Raw genomic sequence first — 18,364 nt, 5'->3', positions numbered from 1 at the left:
AGCAGAGCAGTATTGGCAAATGTAACATGAATGAGAATAGCAACAGCCATACAGCCATACAGCCCCCCGCACAACATTCAGACATTGGTGTTAATGTCGACAATAAAAAGTCCTGAGAAATGCACGTCTTCTTCCTACGGACGATGATAACACTCTGACCTGAATGGCCGGGTGCAGTGCTCCTGGAGAACATAGTTTGACAAACTCTCTGGAGGTAGCAACACCAAACACTCTTCCCTCACTTACTCCCAGCTATGCATGTTTCATGGAATGACTTGTGAAGGATAGGCTCTCCAACCTGCCATTCATTCTCTTAACTCCGCCCCCTGGTAATCTCTGAAACATCTATCCAGCGTTTCTTTTTTTTTTACATACCTTCTCCCAATTGACTGTTTTCAGTTTGACTTTCAGTTTGTCCTCCACCTCCAGAGTTGAATGCAGCTATTTTCTATCTGTTTAAGAGCACTATTGTCCATCTATACGGCAGAGTGGCAGGGTAGCCTAGTTTAGAGCGTTGGACTAGTAACCAGAAGGTTGCAAGTTCAAACCCCCGAGCTGATAAGGTAGAAATCTGTCGTTCTGCCCCTGAACAGGCAGTTAACCCACTGTTCCTAGGCCTAGGCCGTCATTGAAAATAAGAATTTGTTCTTAACTGACTGCCTGGTTAAATAAAAAAATACAGCCCAATGTGTTTTCTTCATCTTACCTATGTTATTAGTTCTGTGATATTATACCATGGCTCTATGTTTTCTCTGGACAATAATGCAACTCCATGGAAGGTTGGCGGCACTCTGCTAAAACATCTTGGAACACACTTTCCACGTCGTTCATTATTTACCATAGAACGCATAGCCCCTTGTTGATTATCCCTTACATAACTCCCATAGCGACCATAGTGATTCAGCCAGCCTGTGATGTTTATTTGGGGCATTTGCTGGCACACCAGGCCTGTCTAACTAACTGTATCTAGTTTCTAATACCCTCTCTAACCAGTCTTAATTATACTGAAACAACAACAGTTGCCTTGAATGTGTATTGTGGGTAACTTTTTAGCAGCACCAATCACATGAGGATTTCAGGCTAATGCCAACCATCTCCCCTGTTCCCCACAGTATGAATTCACAACGCTCCAAACACTCTGCATGTCACACTGGCCCTATCAAATATTAAACTACTGTGTTAATGGTTTCTCCCTCAATCTTTCTCCCTATCTCTCTCTTCCTCTCTCTCCCTCTCCACCCTGTCCTACATCTCCTCCTACTCTTCCTCCTCCTTCTTCTTCTTCTTCTTCTTCTTCTTCTTCTTCTTCTTCTTCTCCTTCTTCTTCTCCTTCTTCTTCTTCTCCCCAGCTTGATCAGATAGATGCTGTGTTCACATCAGAGAGATGACACAATAAAGGAGGACTGTTGCCTTGGGAAACCGTTCAGTGTCTTCAGATCCGAAGAAGACGGACAGACACATCCTCTTGTTTGAGCTGCCATTTTGCCACAAAGACGCGCCTGTCGGTTGTTTCACTAGTTTGTATTTCTGCTTGATCAGCCCCCCACACAGAGAAACAGACAGGACATTGGAGATGCTATTAGAATAATTATAGTAACAGCAACATAGTTTCCAGAGAGACCTCTTTATTATTCATTATTTTATCTTGAAAACACTGATACCACTAAACGGTATACCACTGTTCAATCAGTCCATGTTAAATGTTTACTTAAACATTTTGAAAGCGCTGATAAATAATAACTTGACACTTGACACAACATATTATTTATGACAACATGTATGTCTGTCTGTGAAATAATTTGAACACTTTATGAATTATGAGTATAGTTCAGACCAGTGAGCTGTGTGTGTGTCTCCTAGCTTGGTGTGGCAGTGTTCCTGGTCAACCCCCATCCATCCAACGGTCTCTTTACCATCACCATCAACATCTGACAGGGCGACAGCAGAGACAACATCATCTGCAGACTATCCAAAGCCATCAGGCTAATTAAAGGTATATTTCTAATCCCCTAAAGACCTTGCGACTTCAATGCTTTCCTATTGATGGCGTATAATTTAACCATATTTGATCGTGTCTATTGACATTCCCTTAGTTGAATGTAAAAGTTAGTTTTCTTGTATTTAAGATGTACAAATAGTTTGTGTCTAGTAGTCATTTAGATGAGTACTCTGCTCTTAGTTTTCACACAGTAACTTGTGATCATACAATTAGCAGAATGTTGTTTTAGGCTGCAGTTCGACACACGTCCCCTGTTATGTCCTGCAGACCTGACTGAAGTGAGGCATCTACAAGGTTATTGTTGTTTAACCCTGCAATGTAACCATGGTGCCTGACCTCCTACATGTCCCCTCTGTCCCCATGCAGACCTGTCCAAAGTGGAGCTGATGTGCTTTGAGGACCCTGTCCTGGGGCCTTGCCAGGTGCCCAACCTGGGGAGGGAGGAGCAGGGTAAGCTGCCCATCTCTGACAAGTCTTCCTTCAGCATCAGCCTGGCCAACAGGAAGGTCCTCATGACAGACAATGGCCTCAGCGTGGATATAGGAGACACCCTGATTTACCTGTTACAATAGCACAGGTCTGGGGCCTGTTTTACTACTTCTATCACTGGTCTGACAAGGGATCATCTATTCTCATAGATATCAGTGATTACCTTCCAGGAAGGTAGGAAAGATGCATGTTAACAGTATTCGAACAGGGCCCTGCTCTCTGTGTAGAGGGGTGGGACTGGACCGCTGGGGCTGTAGCAGAATGACAAGACACTATTTTCCTGCTGAGTCTGAGGTCTATGTAGATAACATGCACAGCTCTGTGACGTATATCCAGGCTGTCAGAATGTGTGCGTCTGGTAGCGAAGTCAGGTGCCGCAGAGCAGAGAATTGTGAATAGGTGCACACTTTATTTAGGCAAAAGTGAAAAACGCCCAAAACAGCAAAAAAAAATATGTTTAACAATAAACATATTTGTGAAAAATAACCTAGTCTGGCGCGTCAACAATACACACGTAACACAAACAAAGAAATGATGGGGAACAGAGGAATAAATACATGTAGATTGATTGGGGAATGAAAACCAGGTGTGCAGGGAACAAGACAAAACAAATGGATATATGAAAAATGGAGCGGCGATGGCTAGAAAGCCGGTGACGTCGGCCGTCGAACGCCGCTCGAACAAGGAGAGGAGCCGACTTCGGTGGAAGTCGTGACACAGGCACAAGTCCTTTGCCTTTACCTTTTCTATTGAAGTGGTTGTACAATAGAATGTGTACCTTCGTCCTCTCATCTTATGTGAAATGAAATGTAGTTATGTTGTTTCAGCGGCTCAGTGTCTGCCATTATGTGCTAAAGTACGGACGGAATAAAGCTTCTCTACCTGTACAGCCCTCTGCCTACAGTCTCTTTCCACTAGGTACAAGACATATATTTTGTATTCATATGTTGAGGGGTTCCAGGCAAAGGTGTCTTCTGAACACCTCTTCAGCAGTACTTACATGTCCAGTAACTACCGTATACAATTAATCATTTCCACAAATGTGTCAACAAAACAAAAAATATTCTGGCATAATTGTCAAAGTTTGAATAAACACATTTTTATGTATTTGGGTGGTGCATTTCTTTCTTTTCATTCATATTGCGACATATGGCCACATTAAACTCCCTCTGCAGTGGTCTTCTATGTTACCAGTTTGGCGTGAATCACATGAAAAACATCTCTGTAATGGACTGTAGCCATCTACTGGCAGTATGAGCACTGCTAATTAAATCCCCCTTGGAAATCAGTCATGCAGTTGAAACCCAATCTGCCTCTGTTTCTATAAACACTACACAATAGATGTTCTGCATTTTGCTCTCACTCAGCAAGAAATGTCCTTGGCTGTTCAGAGAAACCGGGTGAGATGTTTCTTATTTTACCACAAGCCTCCCCCAGCCGATTCTCATACCAACACTGTGCACCAAAAAGCAGAAGTGATCAGGAGGATGTGTGCCAGACAGCTCACTTGTGTCCAGGACTAAGCGGTAGCACTTTGCTGTTGTCTGTGATTCGGGTAAGTGTTGCCTCTTAATTTGACAATGATTTTCTCGTTGTCACTGCTGCCCGTTTATGCATGTGTTGGGAGTATGAACTTACTGATCCGCTGGCTTGCCTTGGCCTTGGCCCCTACACTGTGGAAATGTGGCATTTGCGCTTTGAATTAGAGGCTCCATTCCAGACAGTCTTGAACAGGCCGGCTCTGTCCTTGTTTGCTGTGGCAGCGCACATGCTGTACTAAGAGGGTGTTATGAGCCCCTAGAAGAGGAGGCCCGAAATGTCTTATCTTCCCAGAGCAGCCGCTGAGCTCCAGCCCTCTCTGGAGTAGTACACCCCGTCTCAGTGGGAAACTTAACCAGTCTCCCCTTCCTTCCCTGGCTGGGAGCAGCCGTCAGCATGGAGGATACCACAGCCATAGTCACCACAGTCCAGTAAGTGTCAGGCCCTTATCAGTAGAGATCACCATTGTTGGGTGTAATGAATCATTCCAACATGTTCTTAAGCAGCATTGCAACACAGTTAAGCCTACATTCATTTCTACATTTTATAGTTCCTTTCTTGTTTATCTCAGTTGTGCACCAGTCACCAAAGCTGCAAAGCAACAGGCCCCAGGTGATGAGGAGGACGAGGAAGCCGGGGGCTGGGACATAGCGACAGAAAGCTGGAACACACAGAGTGCCGCTTCTGCTGCGATGAAACTCCCTGTGCTCACGCAGCCTGGCCTGGGGGTAACCACGACAACAGTGACCACCATCACTCAGACGGGAGGGGATTGGAGCAGCAGTCTGTTCAACGTGTGTGGAGACAGGACCACATGTGAGGCAGACACAGCATTGGGCTTATTACACTGCATTGTACACACTCAAGTGTAAAAGTCACAGTTGTCAGTTTGAGTAACTGAAATAGTCAGATGGTGGATGGCTATCCTGCTATCTTACATTCTTACGCTCTACCTATGTTAATTAAGGACATTCAATGTTACCCAATGTTAAAGAGAGGATACTTTGTAAAGATGACGATTCTCTTGCATAATACCATATCAATCTACAATACTCTGTAGGGTTGCTAAACATGTATTCAAATTGGAAATGTTTTCCATAACCGACTGCTACTATCTTGTGGAGAATTAGTTTTCCTAAGCCCTGTATCGCTCTCATTTTTTCCCAGGTCTCTTAGGGGCCTTTGTGCCCTGTTGCTTGGACCTGAGTCTGGCCCACCAGTACGGGGAGTGTCTGTGTCTGCCCCTGCTCCCTGGCTCCACATTCGCCATGCGGGTGGGCATCAGGGAGAGATACAAGATACAGGTGAGGATTGTTACGCAATAATGACGGGGGTTAATGGGTGTTATTAGAATCCATTAACGACCTGCTGGTGTCATGGGGACCAAAGCAGTGTTCTCTCAGAGCAATTCGGTATCACAATTTATTTCAAGAGATGTAGGTTGCACATCATGTACAACAAATTATTGTACAACAAATTATGTGTCACTCACTCCCTCACATTTACTTTCCTCCTGTCTACGCAGCCGTGGCTGTACACCATATTTTATTTTGTATTGCATGCTGTGGGGAATTTGTTTCTGATTTGTAATGTAACGACTCATTCTGATTTGTAATGTAACGACTCATTCTGATTTGTTATGTAACGACTCATTCTGATTTGTTATGTAAAGACTCATTCTGATTTGTTATGTAACGACTCATTCTGATTTGTTATGTAACGACTCATTCTGATTTGTTATGTAACGACTCATTCTGATTTGTTATGTAACGACTCATTCTGATTTGTTATGTAACGACTCATTCTGATTTGTTATGTAAAGACTCATTCTGATTTGTTATGTAACGACTCATTCTGATTTGTTATGTAAAGACTCATTCTGATTTGTTATGTAACGACTCATTCTGATTTGTTATGTAAAGACTCATTCTGATTTGTTATGTAACGACTCATTCTGATTTGTTATGTAACGACTCATTCTGATTTGTAATGTAATGACTCATTCTGATTTGTAATGTAACGACTCATTCTGATTTGTTATGTAACGACTCATTCTGATTTGTTATGTAACTCTCATTCTGATTTGTTATGTAAAGACTCATTCTGATTTGTTATGTAAATGACTCATTCTGATTTGTTACGTAAAGACTCATTCTGATTTGTTATGTAACGACTCATTCTGATTTGTTATGTAACGACTCATTCTGATTTGTTATGTAAAGACTCATTCTGATTTGTTATGTAACGACTCATTCTGATTTGTTATGTAACGACTCATTCTGATTTGTTATGTAACGACTCATTCTGATTTGTTATGTAAAGACTCATTCTGATTTGTTATGTAACGACTCATTCTGATTTGTTATGTAACGACTCATTCTGATTTGTTACGGAAAGACCCATTCTGATTTGTTACGTAACGACTAATTCTGATATTTTATGTAAAGATGCATTTAGATTTTTTTATGTAAAGACGCATTCTGATTTGTTATGTAACGACTCATTCTGATTTGTTACGGAAAGACCCATTCTGATTTGTTACGTAACGACTAATTCTGATATTTTATGTAAAGACTCATTTAGTTCAGCAGCCAGGCTGATAGAAATAAAGACCCCCATCTGAGACCAGATGTGAACTTTCCCCCATTGTGTGTGTGTGTGTTCGTGTGCGCGCAGGGCAGCGTCTGTGAGGACTGGACTACAGTGTATTGCTGCTACCCCCTGGCCATCTGTCAGATGATCCGAGAGATGAAGAGGAGGATGAAGAGCCAAACCTACAAGGTATCCACTGCACTAGAGTGTTCCTGACAACATGGCTGTCTGTGTGTTAGATTCATTCATCCAGGTCAGGACCACATCTTATTCATATTACAATATTCATGATCTAACCTTGGTACCTATAGCAAACTTGGCTTGTGTATAGAACCTTCAGAGGCTCATGTCATTTCATTGGTGCATCGCTGATGTCTGCATATGACTATGTCACAGATGGATGGATGATTACTATGTCACAGGTGGATGGATGATTACTATGTCACAGCTGGATGGATGATTACTATGTCACAGATGGATGGATGATTACTATGTCACAGATGGATGGATGATTACTATGTCACAGATGGATGATTACTATGTCACAGATGGATGGATGATTACTATGTCACAGATGGATGGATGATTACTATGTCACAGGTGGATGGATGATTACTATGTCACAGCTGGATGGATGATTACTATGTCACAGATGGATGGATGATTACTATGTCACAGATGGATGGATGATTACTATGTCACAGATGGATGGATGATTACTATGTCACAGATGGATGATTACTATGTCACAGATGGATGGATGATTACTATGTCACAGATGGATGATTACTATGTCACAGATGGATGATTACTATGTCACAGATGGATGATTACTATGTCACAGATAGATGGATGATTACTATGTCAAGGATGGATGATTACTATATCACAGATGGATGATTACTATGTCACAGGTGGATGATTACTATGTCACAGATGGATGATTACTATGTCACAGATAGATGGATGATTACTATGTCAAGGATGGATGATTACTATATCACAGATGGATGATTACTATGTCACAGGTGGATGATTACTATGTCACAGGTGGATGATTGCTATGTCACAGATGGATGGATGATTACTATTACAGATTACTGTCACATCCGTCTAAATGGTGATTATTACAGGTCTCTATGGGGGTCATCATACTACAGGTTCCCGTTTGACGTCTTATGAGAGGCCTAGTGATCATTCTAGGGTTTCTGAGGACATCCCTGTTTAAGATGAGCCGGCATATGTAAAATAAAGTATTTAAGTTAAGAATTAAGTTGAGAATGTATTTGGGGATGGGGACTTAGGCTTAGTATTTGAGCCTGTGTAGGATGTGGAACATCAGTGAAACTTTACCAGACAATGTTTCATAAATGTTTGCAAAGTAAAATACAATTCCTAACCAATTGTATGAAACAGTCCATGTAGGCTAAGCCATTAAATAATAAAACCTATTTGCATATTTGTATTATTATTGTATTATTCTATTTCTGACCTTACCCTGCGGCTGACAATCATGGTAAGCTAATTTTGCTCGTCCCTCTCTGAACCGCAAATGCCAACCAACACCAAGCCAGGATGTATCCAAAGGCTGAATATGCAATTTGTTAACTGCTGTTTATTGCTTAATTCAGCATTATACATCAAATACGGAACACCGTTTTTTAAAAGTCTATACTAGAAGCACATTGATCCAACTGAGTGAGTTCATAAGAGGTAGCGTGAGTTTCCAACAATCCTTCACATTTAATCTCCCTGTTGTAGAACAGCAGTCCTTGCTTGACCCCTTGACCTCCTGACTTTTGTATGCTGTATGATCCCAGATGAAATATGCATGAATGACAACCTGTGAAGAGGGTGGCTAGCTAGGAGCATGGTGATAGTAGCTTGATGATAGTAGCATGGTAGCTAATACAGTTTTGTTATTTCGTCAGAATGTATCCTCTAATAGCAATCAGCATCATGCTCTCATTATGGAAAAAGGTTTCTGTCTAATGGCAATCTGGTTCTAACCAGATGGACAGCCTTAGTGACGTGTCATCAGCCCAGCTCCATTTACATATGTCTACCAGTAGATGGCAGTGTTGCCTGAACTGCAGTACTGCTGCTCTGCTGCCTCCTGGGCTTCTGCAGGGACCAGAAAGCTGCTTGCGTGTTCCTCCCGCCTGGTGCACCAGGTGTGCAGATGATGCTGTTGGCCTGTGGTGAGACCCCCTCGGGGGCGGGACTGCTGGAGCCAAACCACTGCAGAGCCCAGGATATGATGAGAGGGAGGGAGGAGAAGAGAGAGGGAGGAGAGGAAAGGGTGAAAAACAACAACAGTGGTGATACTGTAGATGCATACCCAGCCTGCCTGTGTATTATTCTCATACATTCACACTGTGGTAGGTTTGTTAAGTAATGAGTTTTATATTTTACACACACTGTCTCATTGTTTCCCTTCCATGCAGTGAAGCCATTGTGACGGCTTCTGTTGTTGGCATGACCGTTCCAGCTTCTAGGTATTCAGATTCAGTTTAAAGGATGCTTTAAGAGGAGTTGGCCCATGGATTTATTGACATTTCTTACACTCCTCTTGTCTGCCATACCATCCCTCCTACAGAGCATGTCTCAGTCGCCCAGCCTCTCACAAGCGTATGACGTGGGAAGAAAAGGAGGTGTGGTGCAGGGGGACCTAGGAAGTTGTCCCCTTGGTGATAACTCTGTCCAGGACAACAACGGCCACCTGGGGCTTACATAACAGAGTCCGCTTCCCAGGCAGATTCACACACACACACACACACACACACACACACACACACACACACACACACACACACACACACACACACACACACACACACACACACACACACACACACACACACACACACACACACACACACACACACACACACACACACACGGGAAGGACTGTTCAGATGTTAAGAGCCTGGCAGCCAGCAACTTCTCTATACTGTATACATGGCAAGAGGAGTGGAGAGGGATTTAAATTTGTCGAATATTTTGGGGTGGGGTGGGGGGTGTGTGTATAATCTAGTGGTGCATGTATAGTCAGTCACAGCCGCCCCAAGGCAGTTAGGGGGTGATGGTCATTATTTCGTCTATTTACCGCTGGCATGCTTTTTGAGGGCTCGTCTGCTCTGTGTTCCTCTGGCATGGTCCACTGCATCAGTCTTGGCTAGGGGCATGACTTTGCTGATTCCCTGTGGAATCCATTTCCTCTTGTTCCTCTCCCCTCCTCCAGCCTTACGAAGGGATTGGAGAACAGGCATGGCTACAGTAGTTGGTTAGAAAGGACCCCATCTGTCTATCCCTTCTCTGCATCATCTTGTCTCACACCTCCAAGCTGAAGTGTGTTTTTTATTTAGCTCTACATACAGGATTCATAAGGTCCTGGTCCCGTTAAATGTTGCTGCTCTTTCTTCCGACATGGCATGGTGTCTCTTGTTGTTGGGTGTTCAAATCAAATCAAATTTTATTTGTCACATACACATGTTAAGAGGCTTTCACTGTGGCAAGATGTGGTGAATGGCATTGATGCTGTGTGTGTGGGTGTGTGTGTGTGTGTGTGTGTGTGTGTGTGTGTGTGTGTGTGTGTGTGTGTGTGTGTGTGTGTGTGTGTGTGTGTGTGTGTGTGCACTGATGCAGAGCAGCGGAGGATAGATCTTAGCACATCTATCATAGCTCCTCTCTTTGTGAATATTTGCTCCTCATCTCCCTGGCTTGGGTATGTTCTGGCTTTGGATGTGGTCCAAGGAGGTTTGATACTATAAACAGATGAGAACCCCCCCCCCCACCACCAATCTCTCACTTAATCATAAGGACGACACATGGCCCCTCACACTCAGCATACTGCTCTGTTTGGGACAGTTTGATGTCAGGGCACAAGTATAAAGAACCTAAAGACGGCACAGCACAAGACGTGCACGTGATGGTGCACACACACAGACACACACACACACACAGACACACACACAGACACACACGCAGACACACACACACACAGACACACACACACAGACACACACGCAGACACACACGCAGACACACACGCAGACACACACACACAGACACACACACACAGACACACACGCAGACACACACACAGACACAGAACAACAGATGCACCAGTTTTCTGTAGAACATCAAAACAAACCACTCTATGGAGCTCATTAAAACACGATCAGACGCCTCGAATAATGCATATTTATCCAACTGTGCCCCACACACACACACACACACACACACACACACACACACACACACACACACACACACACACACACACACACACACACACACACACACACACACACACACACACACACACACACACACACATACACAATCACAGGTCCCCTCACTGTGATACTGTAACTGTCCTACAAACATTTTATAGCAGATGGACTAACACACCTCGGCTCCATTGAGATCCTTTCAAAAAATAAATTACAGTAGAATCTTCCCTGTTGAGGGAGTGGAACTAACTCTATCTGGGATTTATCTCATTGGCCACAGCACTGAACAGCCATCTCATTCTGTACATGGCTGCATACATTTGTTGTCACTCTAATCCCAGCATTTCTCACCAAACTCATTACCCATACCGAGTCATTATTTCCCCTTCATTAATAAGACGGATAGTATCTCAGGTGGGTATTTTCATCCTTCTCTTCGTCTGGAGGGGAATAGAGATTGAGGGGAGTGGGAAGGTGGGTCAGACCACCTTTCATCCAATGTTCTCTGGACACGGAACGGGAGGGTTCATCAAGCCACTATTGCATCAGCATCTGATTTAGGACCTGTTAAAAAAAGGGTTGAGGGAAATTTCAATCAATGAAGACTTGAAGTAAAGTAATGTACTGGTCGGCAGCAGGAGTGGGGGGGGGGCACCCTATTAATAACTCCTCTCAGACGTAGGAGATGCAAGACCGGTTTTCATACTCTGTGCATTTTATACCTAATGAAATAAAGGACTTAGCTTATCCCTGAGCTCCATGTATGGTCCCATGACTGGGGATTCTCCTGGCAGGCTGGGGGTCCGCTTGAAGCTTTCGCTGTGGAGGAGACTGCTTCTCATGTTTCCTGCAATGGAATGCCAGCCACAGCCACTAGGTCAATCAGTGGAATAGAAAGCAGGTGTCAGCAAAGAACCTTTGACATTTATTGTTCCAGAAACATAACTATAATTTTCAGATTCATTCCAGTAAATCAGACTGATGATACTGCCAGGTCTGGATAGAAAGTGAAAATAATTTTAATTTGGGAATTTTATTTTCTGTTTGTCCAGAGACGAGAGTAGGAGCCTCATATTTTCACAAGAGTAACCCTATTTGAAGAAGCACGGCTCTTGTCAACTGATCACCATTCCCCCGTCGGAGAGTTGTACTTTCCTAGAACTCTAAAAAGTATGAAGCGAAAAAAATATACAAGTGCTGTCTGTCTTCAAATAGACTACAAGATCGTAGAAGCATGTCCAATCTAGGCATGTGAGCGGCTTAAACATATTTTGTGGATGACATGTCACTCAAGTCAACAGAGTACAAGGGATGGTGATGAAGCATGTCTGACTGTTTGAGTTTGCAATAGCTCATTGCTTCACTCAGCCCACACACACACCCGTTTCTGCCTGCTGCCGCATACACACACACATAGACACAGGCAGAGCCAAAATGGAAACTTCTAGAAAAGGAGACTGGAGAGAGAGATGGGGAAGAGTGAGAGTGGCATCAGGGATTCAATTATACCATATGTGTGCTGGCGCCCACTCTGACGTACGTCAGCAGACATCAGCCTGTCAGAGACGAGAGCAGAGCATTACAGAGCAGGACCTCTCACACAGCACTCGATGACAAATCCACACAAAGTTGTGTGTGTGTGTGTGTTTCTGCATGCAAGTCAGTGCAAGTGGGTGCAGAACCTTGACGGAGACTAAGGTAATGTGGGCTTCGTCTATACAGTACTTCAGGAAGACCTAACTTCAGATGTATGCCTCACGTAGGGTGTTTTCACATATAGTCCTATTTAAAATAACCAATCTCAGTCCTCTTTAATGTGTACTCTGGGGCATAGCCGCGGGAAGTAGGGATGCTGAGGGTGCTGCAGCACCCTCTGAATAATCATAATAATATGGAAATTGATGGAATGGAAATTGATGGATTGATGGAAATTGACGTAAAAATATATCACTAGTCACTTTAAACAATGCTACTTAATATAATGTTTACATACCCTACATTACTCATCTCATATGTATATGTATATACTGTACTCTATATCATCTACTGCATCTTTATGTAATACATGTATCACTAGCCACTTTAAACTATGCCACTGTTTACATACCCTACATTAATCATCTCATATGTATATACTTTACTCGATACCATCTACTGCATCTTGCCTATGCCGTTCTGTACCATCACTCATTCATATATCTTTATGTACATATTCTTTATCCCTTTACACTTGTGTGTATAAGGTAGTAGTTTTGGAATTGTTAGGTTAGATTACTCGTTGGTTATTACTGCATTGTCGGAACGAGAAGCACAAGCATTTCGCTACACTCGCATTAACATCTGCTTACCATGTGTATGTGACAAATAAAATTAGATTTGATTTAATAATGTATATATTTTTTTAAAGTCCTGTATTAGCTGATAAAACAAAGCTTAACATTCACTCAATGCACTCTGGGTAAACTCAGCAAAAAAATAAATGTCTGCTCACTGTCAACTGCGCTAATTATCAGCCAACAACATGTGTAAATATTTGTATGGATGTAACAAGATTCAACAACTGAGGCATAAAGTGAACAAGTTCCAAAGACAAGTGACTAATAGAAATCGAATAATGTGTCCCTGGACAAAGGTGTCAAAATCTAAAGTAGTAGTCAGTATCGGAAGTGGTCACCAGCTGCATTAAATACGGCAGTGCATCTACCCCTCATGGACTGCACCAGATTTGCCAGTTCTTGCTGTGAATATTGTTATCCCACTCTTCCACCAAAGCACCTGCAAGTTCCCGGACATTTCTGGGGGGAATGGCCCTAGCCCTCACCCTCCGATCCGACAGGTCCCAGACGTGCTCAATGGGATTGAGATCCGGGCTCTTCGCTGGCCAACACTGACATTCCTGTATTGCAGGAAATCACGAACAGGATGAGCAGTATGGCTGGTGGCATTGTCATGCTGGAGGGTCATGTCAGGATGAGCCTGCAGGAAGGGTACCACTTGAATAATGTTTTCCCTGTAACGCACAGCATTGAGATTGCCTGCAATGACAACAAGTTCAGTCCAATAATGCTGTGACACACCACCCCAGACCATGACAGACCCTCCACCTCCAAATTTATCCCGCTCCAGAGTACAGGCCTCGGTGTAACGCTCATTCCTTCAACGATAATCGCGAATCCGACCATCACGCCTGTTGAGACAAAACCGCACCTGGTCAGTGAAGAGCACTTTTTGCCAGTCCTGTCTGGTCCAGCGACGGTGGGTTTGTGCCCATAGGCGACGTTGTTGCCGGTGTTGTCTGGTGAGGACCTGCCTTTCAGCAGGCCTACAAGCCCTCAGTCCAGTCTCTCTCAGCCTATTGTGGACAGTCTGAGCACTGTTGGAGGGATTGTGCGTTCCTGGTGTAACTCGGGCAGTTGTTGTTGCCATCCTGTACCTGTCCCGCAGGTGTGATGTTCGGATGTACCGATCCTGTGCAGGTGTTATTACACATCGCCACTGCGATGATGATCAGCTGTCCATCCTGTCTCCCTGTAGTGCTGTCTTGGGCGTCTCACAGTACGGAATTGCAATTTATTGCCCTGGCCACATCTGCAGTCCTCATTCCCCTTGCAGGATTGCACGTTCACACAGATGAGCAAGGACTCTGGGCATCTTTCTTTTGGTGTTTTTCAGAGTCAGTAGAAAGGCCTCTTTAGTGTCCTAAGTTCTCATAACTGTGACCTTAATTGTCTACCGTCTGTAAGCTGTTAGTGTCTTAATGACTGTTCCACAGGTTCATGTTCATGAATTGTTTATGGTTCATTGAACAAGCATGTTTAAACCCTTTACAATGAAGATCTGTGAAGTTATTTGGATTTTTATGAATTAACTTTGAAAGACTGGGCCCTGAAATATACCTACTTACATTTTGGAAGCTAATATGTTGTAAAAAGCACTTCTGTTTTTCTGCTGGCACCGACTTTGCTGATAATGCCTTGTTGAGGGGAAATGTACTTGACCCGATTGTCTGGTCTTCCTAGCTATCTTAAGATGAATGCACTAATTGTAAGTCACTCTGGATAAGAGCATCTGCTAAATGGCTCAAATGTAAAAATAATTATAATAATTGTAATAAAAGATGCTGTTAACATGTAAATATTATTGGTAACAGAAGAAAAAGCAGAAGAATAACTGATCAGGTAGACCTAGCTTCAGATGTGGGTCTCGTAAAAAGGAAGGTAGACCTAGCTTCAGATGTGGGCCTCGTCTATTTAATTTCTTTTTTAACCTTTATTTTACTAGGCAAGTCAGTTAAGAAGAAATTCTTATTTTTAATGACGGCCTAGGAACAGTGAGTTAACTGCATGTTCACGAGCAGAACGACTGATTTGTATTTGTCAGCTCGGGGATTTGAACTTGCAACCTTTCGCTTACTGGTCCAACGCCCTAACCACTAGGCTACCCTGCCACCCCATAATGCAGGTAGAGCTAGCTTCAGATGTAGGCCTCGGCTATAATTCAGGTAGAGCTAGCTTCAGGCATGCATGGAGGATAATAAGAGAACAGCCAAAGTCTGCGTCATTCATCGTTTCAGCAACCCAGAGGGAGAGGAATAATTGGGGCAGAGTTGTATAGGTGTGGAGGACTTTAATATCTTAGGGAAATTGTATTTTTTAATGTAGGGGGAAAAAATAAGTTAATTGTGGAGAATAATGGCCTGGGTGGACTGACCCACAAATGACCCACATAAAATCAGTAGTCCACATCTTATTTGTCACATACACATGTTTAGCAATGTTATTGCGGGTGTAGCGAAATGCTTGTATTTCGCTACACCCTCAATAACAACTGCTAAGCATGTGTACGTGACAAATAACAGTTGATTTGATTAGCCTCCCTTGATTTGTAAAAAGGCCTCGCTCAAATTACACACAATTACATCTAACAACAAAAGCAGATCACATGATTTCAAAAAAGTTAGTAACTCATGATCAACATTATCTCTGAAGTTGCCCTGAAAAAGAAAAGAGATAAAGAAACCCCAAGGTTGTCTGACAGCCTGTTCAGAACATATCTTCAGACACTGTGGAGCTGTGTTTGTTTGAGTTGGGTGCAGTGGTTATTGCTGTATGCCAAACAGAGAGACGACTGAAAGCGATAGATGACCATCTTATTGTGTTTAGTGCCGTAATAGATACTCACATGTTTATCCCCACAGGTATTCTGAACACAACACCACCTGGCAGCTATTTATAGATAAAAAGAGCAGAATTTCCGCCTCTCTTCAGACTGCTGCCTACAGCTTTGTGGACTACTGAGTAGTCCACAAAGCTGTGGTAACTTTGAAACTCCAAACAGTGTGTCCTTTTCACCCTTAGCTGTTCCACCAACAATGCTTTGTCTCTGCATGACAGTGCTTTCGTCCATTTCCAATGCTTTCATATACAAAGAACGTTAATAGTCTATCTATGATAGCCCTATGCACGTTTGTTGGACACTCTCATTCGCTTGGTTACTATAATAGGAAAAAGGATCACAAACGGGTCATTTAAAAAAAGGACAGATCACTTTCAGTGAAGCCTTAATCTGCTTTGCTATTGGAAAAGGTCAGATATCAGTTATAGGCCTCTATCTTTTCAATGCCTGCTTCACCCATGCATGGAAATCAGGTTGACAGGCATCTGTAATTGAAGCTGCTTATGTGGTGAAAAAGAGAGGGTTCACTGCTCCACCAAGTGGAATGAGTTTTACTGGCGATAAGAGTGTGACCATTGCGTAACTTGCACAAGCGTGGAGTGTGAGTCACGGCCATATGTGGATTGGACTGACTAAGTTTGGGGGCGGGGGAGCCTAGTGGTTAGAGCGTTGGGCCAGTGACCAAAAGGTTGCTGGATCTAATCCCTGAGCTGACAAGATAAAAATCTGTCTTTCTGCCCCTGAACAAGGCAGTTAACCCACTGTTTCCTGGTAGGCTGTCATTGTAAATAATAATTTGTTCTTAATTGACTAGTTAAATCAAATAATGAGTGGAGTGGAGAGACTTGGACCACCCGAGAAGTCTCCCCTCCCTCCCACCACGGTACCAACCACATTGTCCTGTCCCTTATTTCCACAAACACGGAGCCACATGCTATATTTGTAATCATTTAATTTACTGTTATACCAGTGCTTCCGTGTTTGCAGCCTGGGGTGACACGTTGAGGCTCTTCACGGCCCTGCACCGCTCGTCTATGAGCATCCCGTGTATGTGCAGTGAAGGGCTTTGCTCCAAAGCCAAAGAGATGGATGACTTTTTATCTCCCAATTTTACCTACCTCATCCCCATACTGTTTTTATTTATTTACTTTTCTGCTCTTTTGCACACCAATATCTCTACCTGTACATGACCATCTGATCATTTATCACTCCAGTGTTAATCTGCAAAATTGTAATTATTTGCCTACCTCCTCATGCCTTTTGCACACAATGTATATAGACTCTCTTTTTTTCTACTGTGTTATTGACTTATTTATTGTTTACTCCATGTGTAACTCTGTGTTGTCTGTTCACACTGCTATGCTTTATCTTGGCCAGGTAGCAGTTGCAAATGAGAACTTATTCTCAACTAGCCTACCTGGTTAAATAAAGGTGAAATAAAATAAAATAAATAAAACTTTGTCTATGCCTATAAGGTGAGGTGTTTCATTATGATGAAGTGGAAAAACAACCTTTAGTTATGTTGACCTTACTACCAGACTCTACCAGTTGCAGGCTTTGTAGAATTTCTCCTTTTTAATCGACTTGTTCAATGTAATGCCTCTATGTACATGCACATTTCCCGAAGTAGTTAAGGCCCTGTAACTATGAGGGCATGCATTCTAGAGACCTTACACACTCCACTGTGCCTGTTGTGGGTCATTTACATTGTTGTTAAAATGTCATCCATTCGCCTGTGAACAAACGAATAGCACCACTTTCAGCCTCTCTCCAGTGGCGTGCCATGCTTTTCATGGGGTGCTGGTCTGAATGCTGCAGAGCAGGAGCCATAGCAGAGAGGGAAAAACCTGGGTAGGGATGGGACTGCTGAATTATTCAGAGTTTGAGGCATGAGTTCTAGGCAGGTCATAAATGGCTTATCCATATCCTGGCCTGCATCGCTACAGGTTCTCAGAGCTTGTGCCTGGTGCCTAAATAACACTGATAAAACCCAATGAGCTCACAGCATGACTGTCTCTGTTTCCTGGAATAAGACTTGTTCATTGTAACAGTGGTCTGGGTCGATGTGGGCCTGGAGAAAAACATCCGTGAAGTCAGCAACAGTGGACCTGACACACACACACAATCAGAATTACCCTGCTTGTTCTCTCCCAATAAGTGTCATATGAAGGTTCCGATTCAGCCACAGGACGCCATCACTCAAAAGACAGGTCCACCTCCTTCGGAATTCCTGAGAATCTCAATGCTTCAATGATTGAGTGTCCATCACCTGTACTGTTAAAACAAACAGGCATGGCTAGTCAGTAATGTACAGAACTGTACTGCTAAAACA

The 18,364-nt window shown here is 43.1% G+C and overlaps 1 protein-coding gene and 1 pseudogene across 3 annotated transcripts; both read left to right on the top strand.

The window, feature by feature from the left end:
• The window catches only part of LOC135549413 (leucine--tRNA ligase, cytoplasmic-like), a 14,662-nt pseudogene extending 12,091 nt beyond the window's left edge, over positions 1 to 2,571 (top strand).
• A 1,366-nt stretch (positions 2,572 to 3,937) lies between these two features.
• plac8l1 (PLAC8 like 1) lies at positions 3,938 to 8,062 on the top strand. 3 transcript variants are annotated; one of them, XM_064979268.1, is made up of 6 exons: positions 3,938 to 4,043; positions 4,416 to 4,458; positions 4,599 to 4,843; positions 5,195 to 5,331; positions 6,704 to 6,808; positions 7,753 to 8,062. In XM_064979268.1, exons 2-6 carry the CDS (start codon positions 4,424 to 4,426, stop codon positions 7,789 to 7,791), a joined length of 561 nt encoding a protein of 186 aa, XP_064835340.1. In that variant the 5' UTR covers positions 3,938 to 4,043; positions 4,416 to 4,423; the 3' UTR covers positions 7,792 to 8,062. The 3 variants fall into 3 exon arrangements, with proteins under 3 accessions (XP_064835340.1, XP_064835342.1, XP_064835341.1); XM_064979270.1 differs by having other exon boundaries at positions 6,704 to 8,062; XM_064979269.1 differs by having other exon boundaries at positions 3,938 to 4,458.
• Positions 8,063 to 18,364: the final 10,302 nt, after the last annotated feature.

Source organism: Oncorhynchus masou, chromosome 12 (genome assembly GCF_036934945.1).
Source record: "Oncorhynchus masou masou isolate Uvic2021 chromosome 12, UVic_Omas_1.1, whole genome shotgun sequence".
NCBI classification, from domain to species: Eukaryota; Metazoa; Chordata; class Actinopteri; order Salmoniformes; family Salmonidae; genus Oncorhynchus; species Oncorhynchus masou.
The sequence above is the reverse complement of the archived record's forward strand: the minus strand, read 5'-3'. Positions and strand labels throughout refer to the sequence as shown.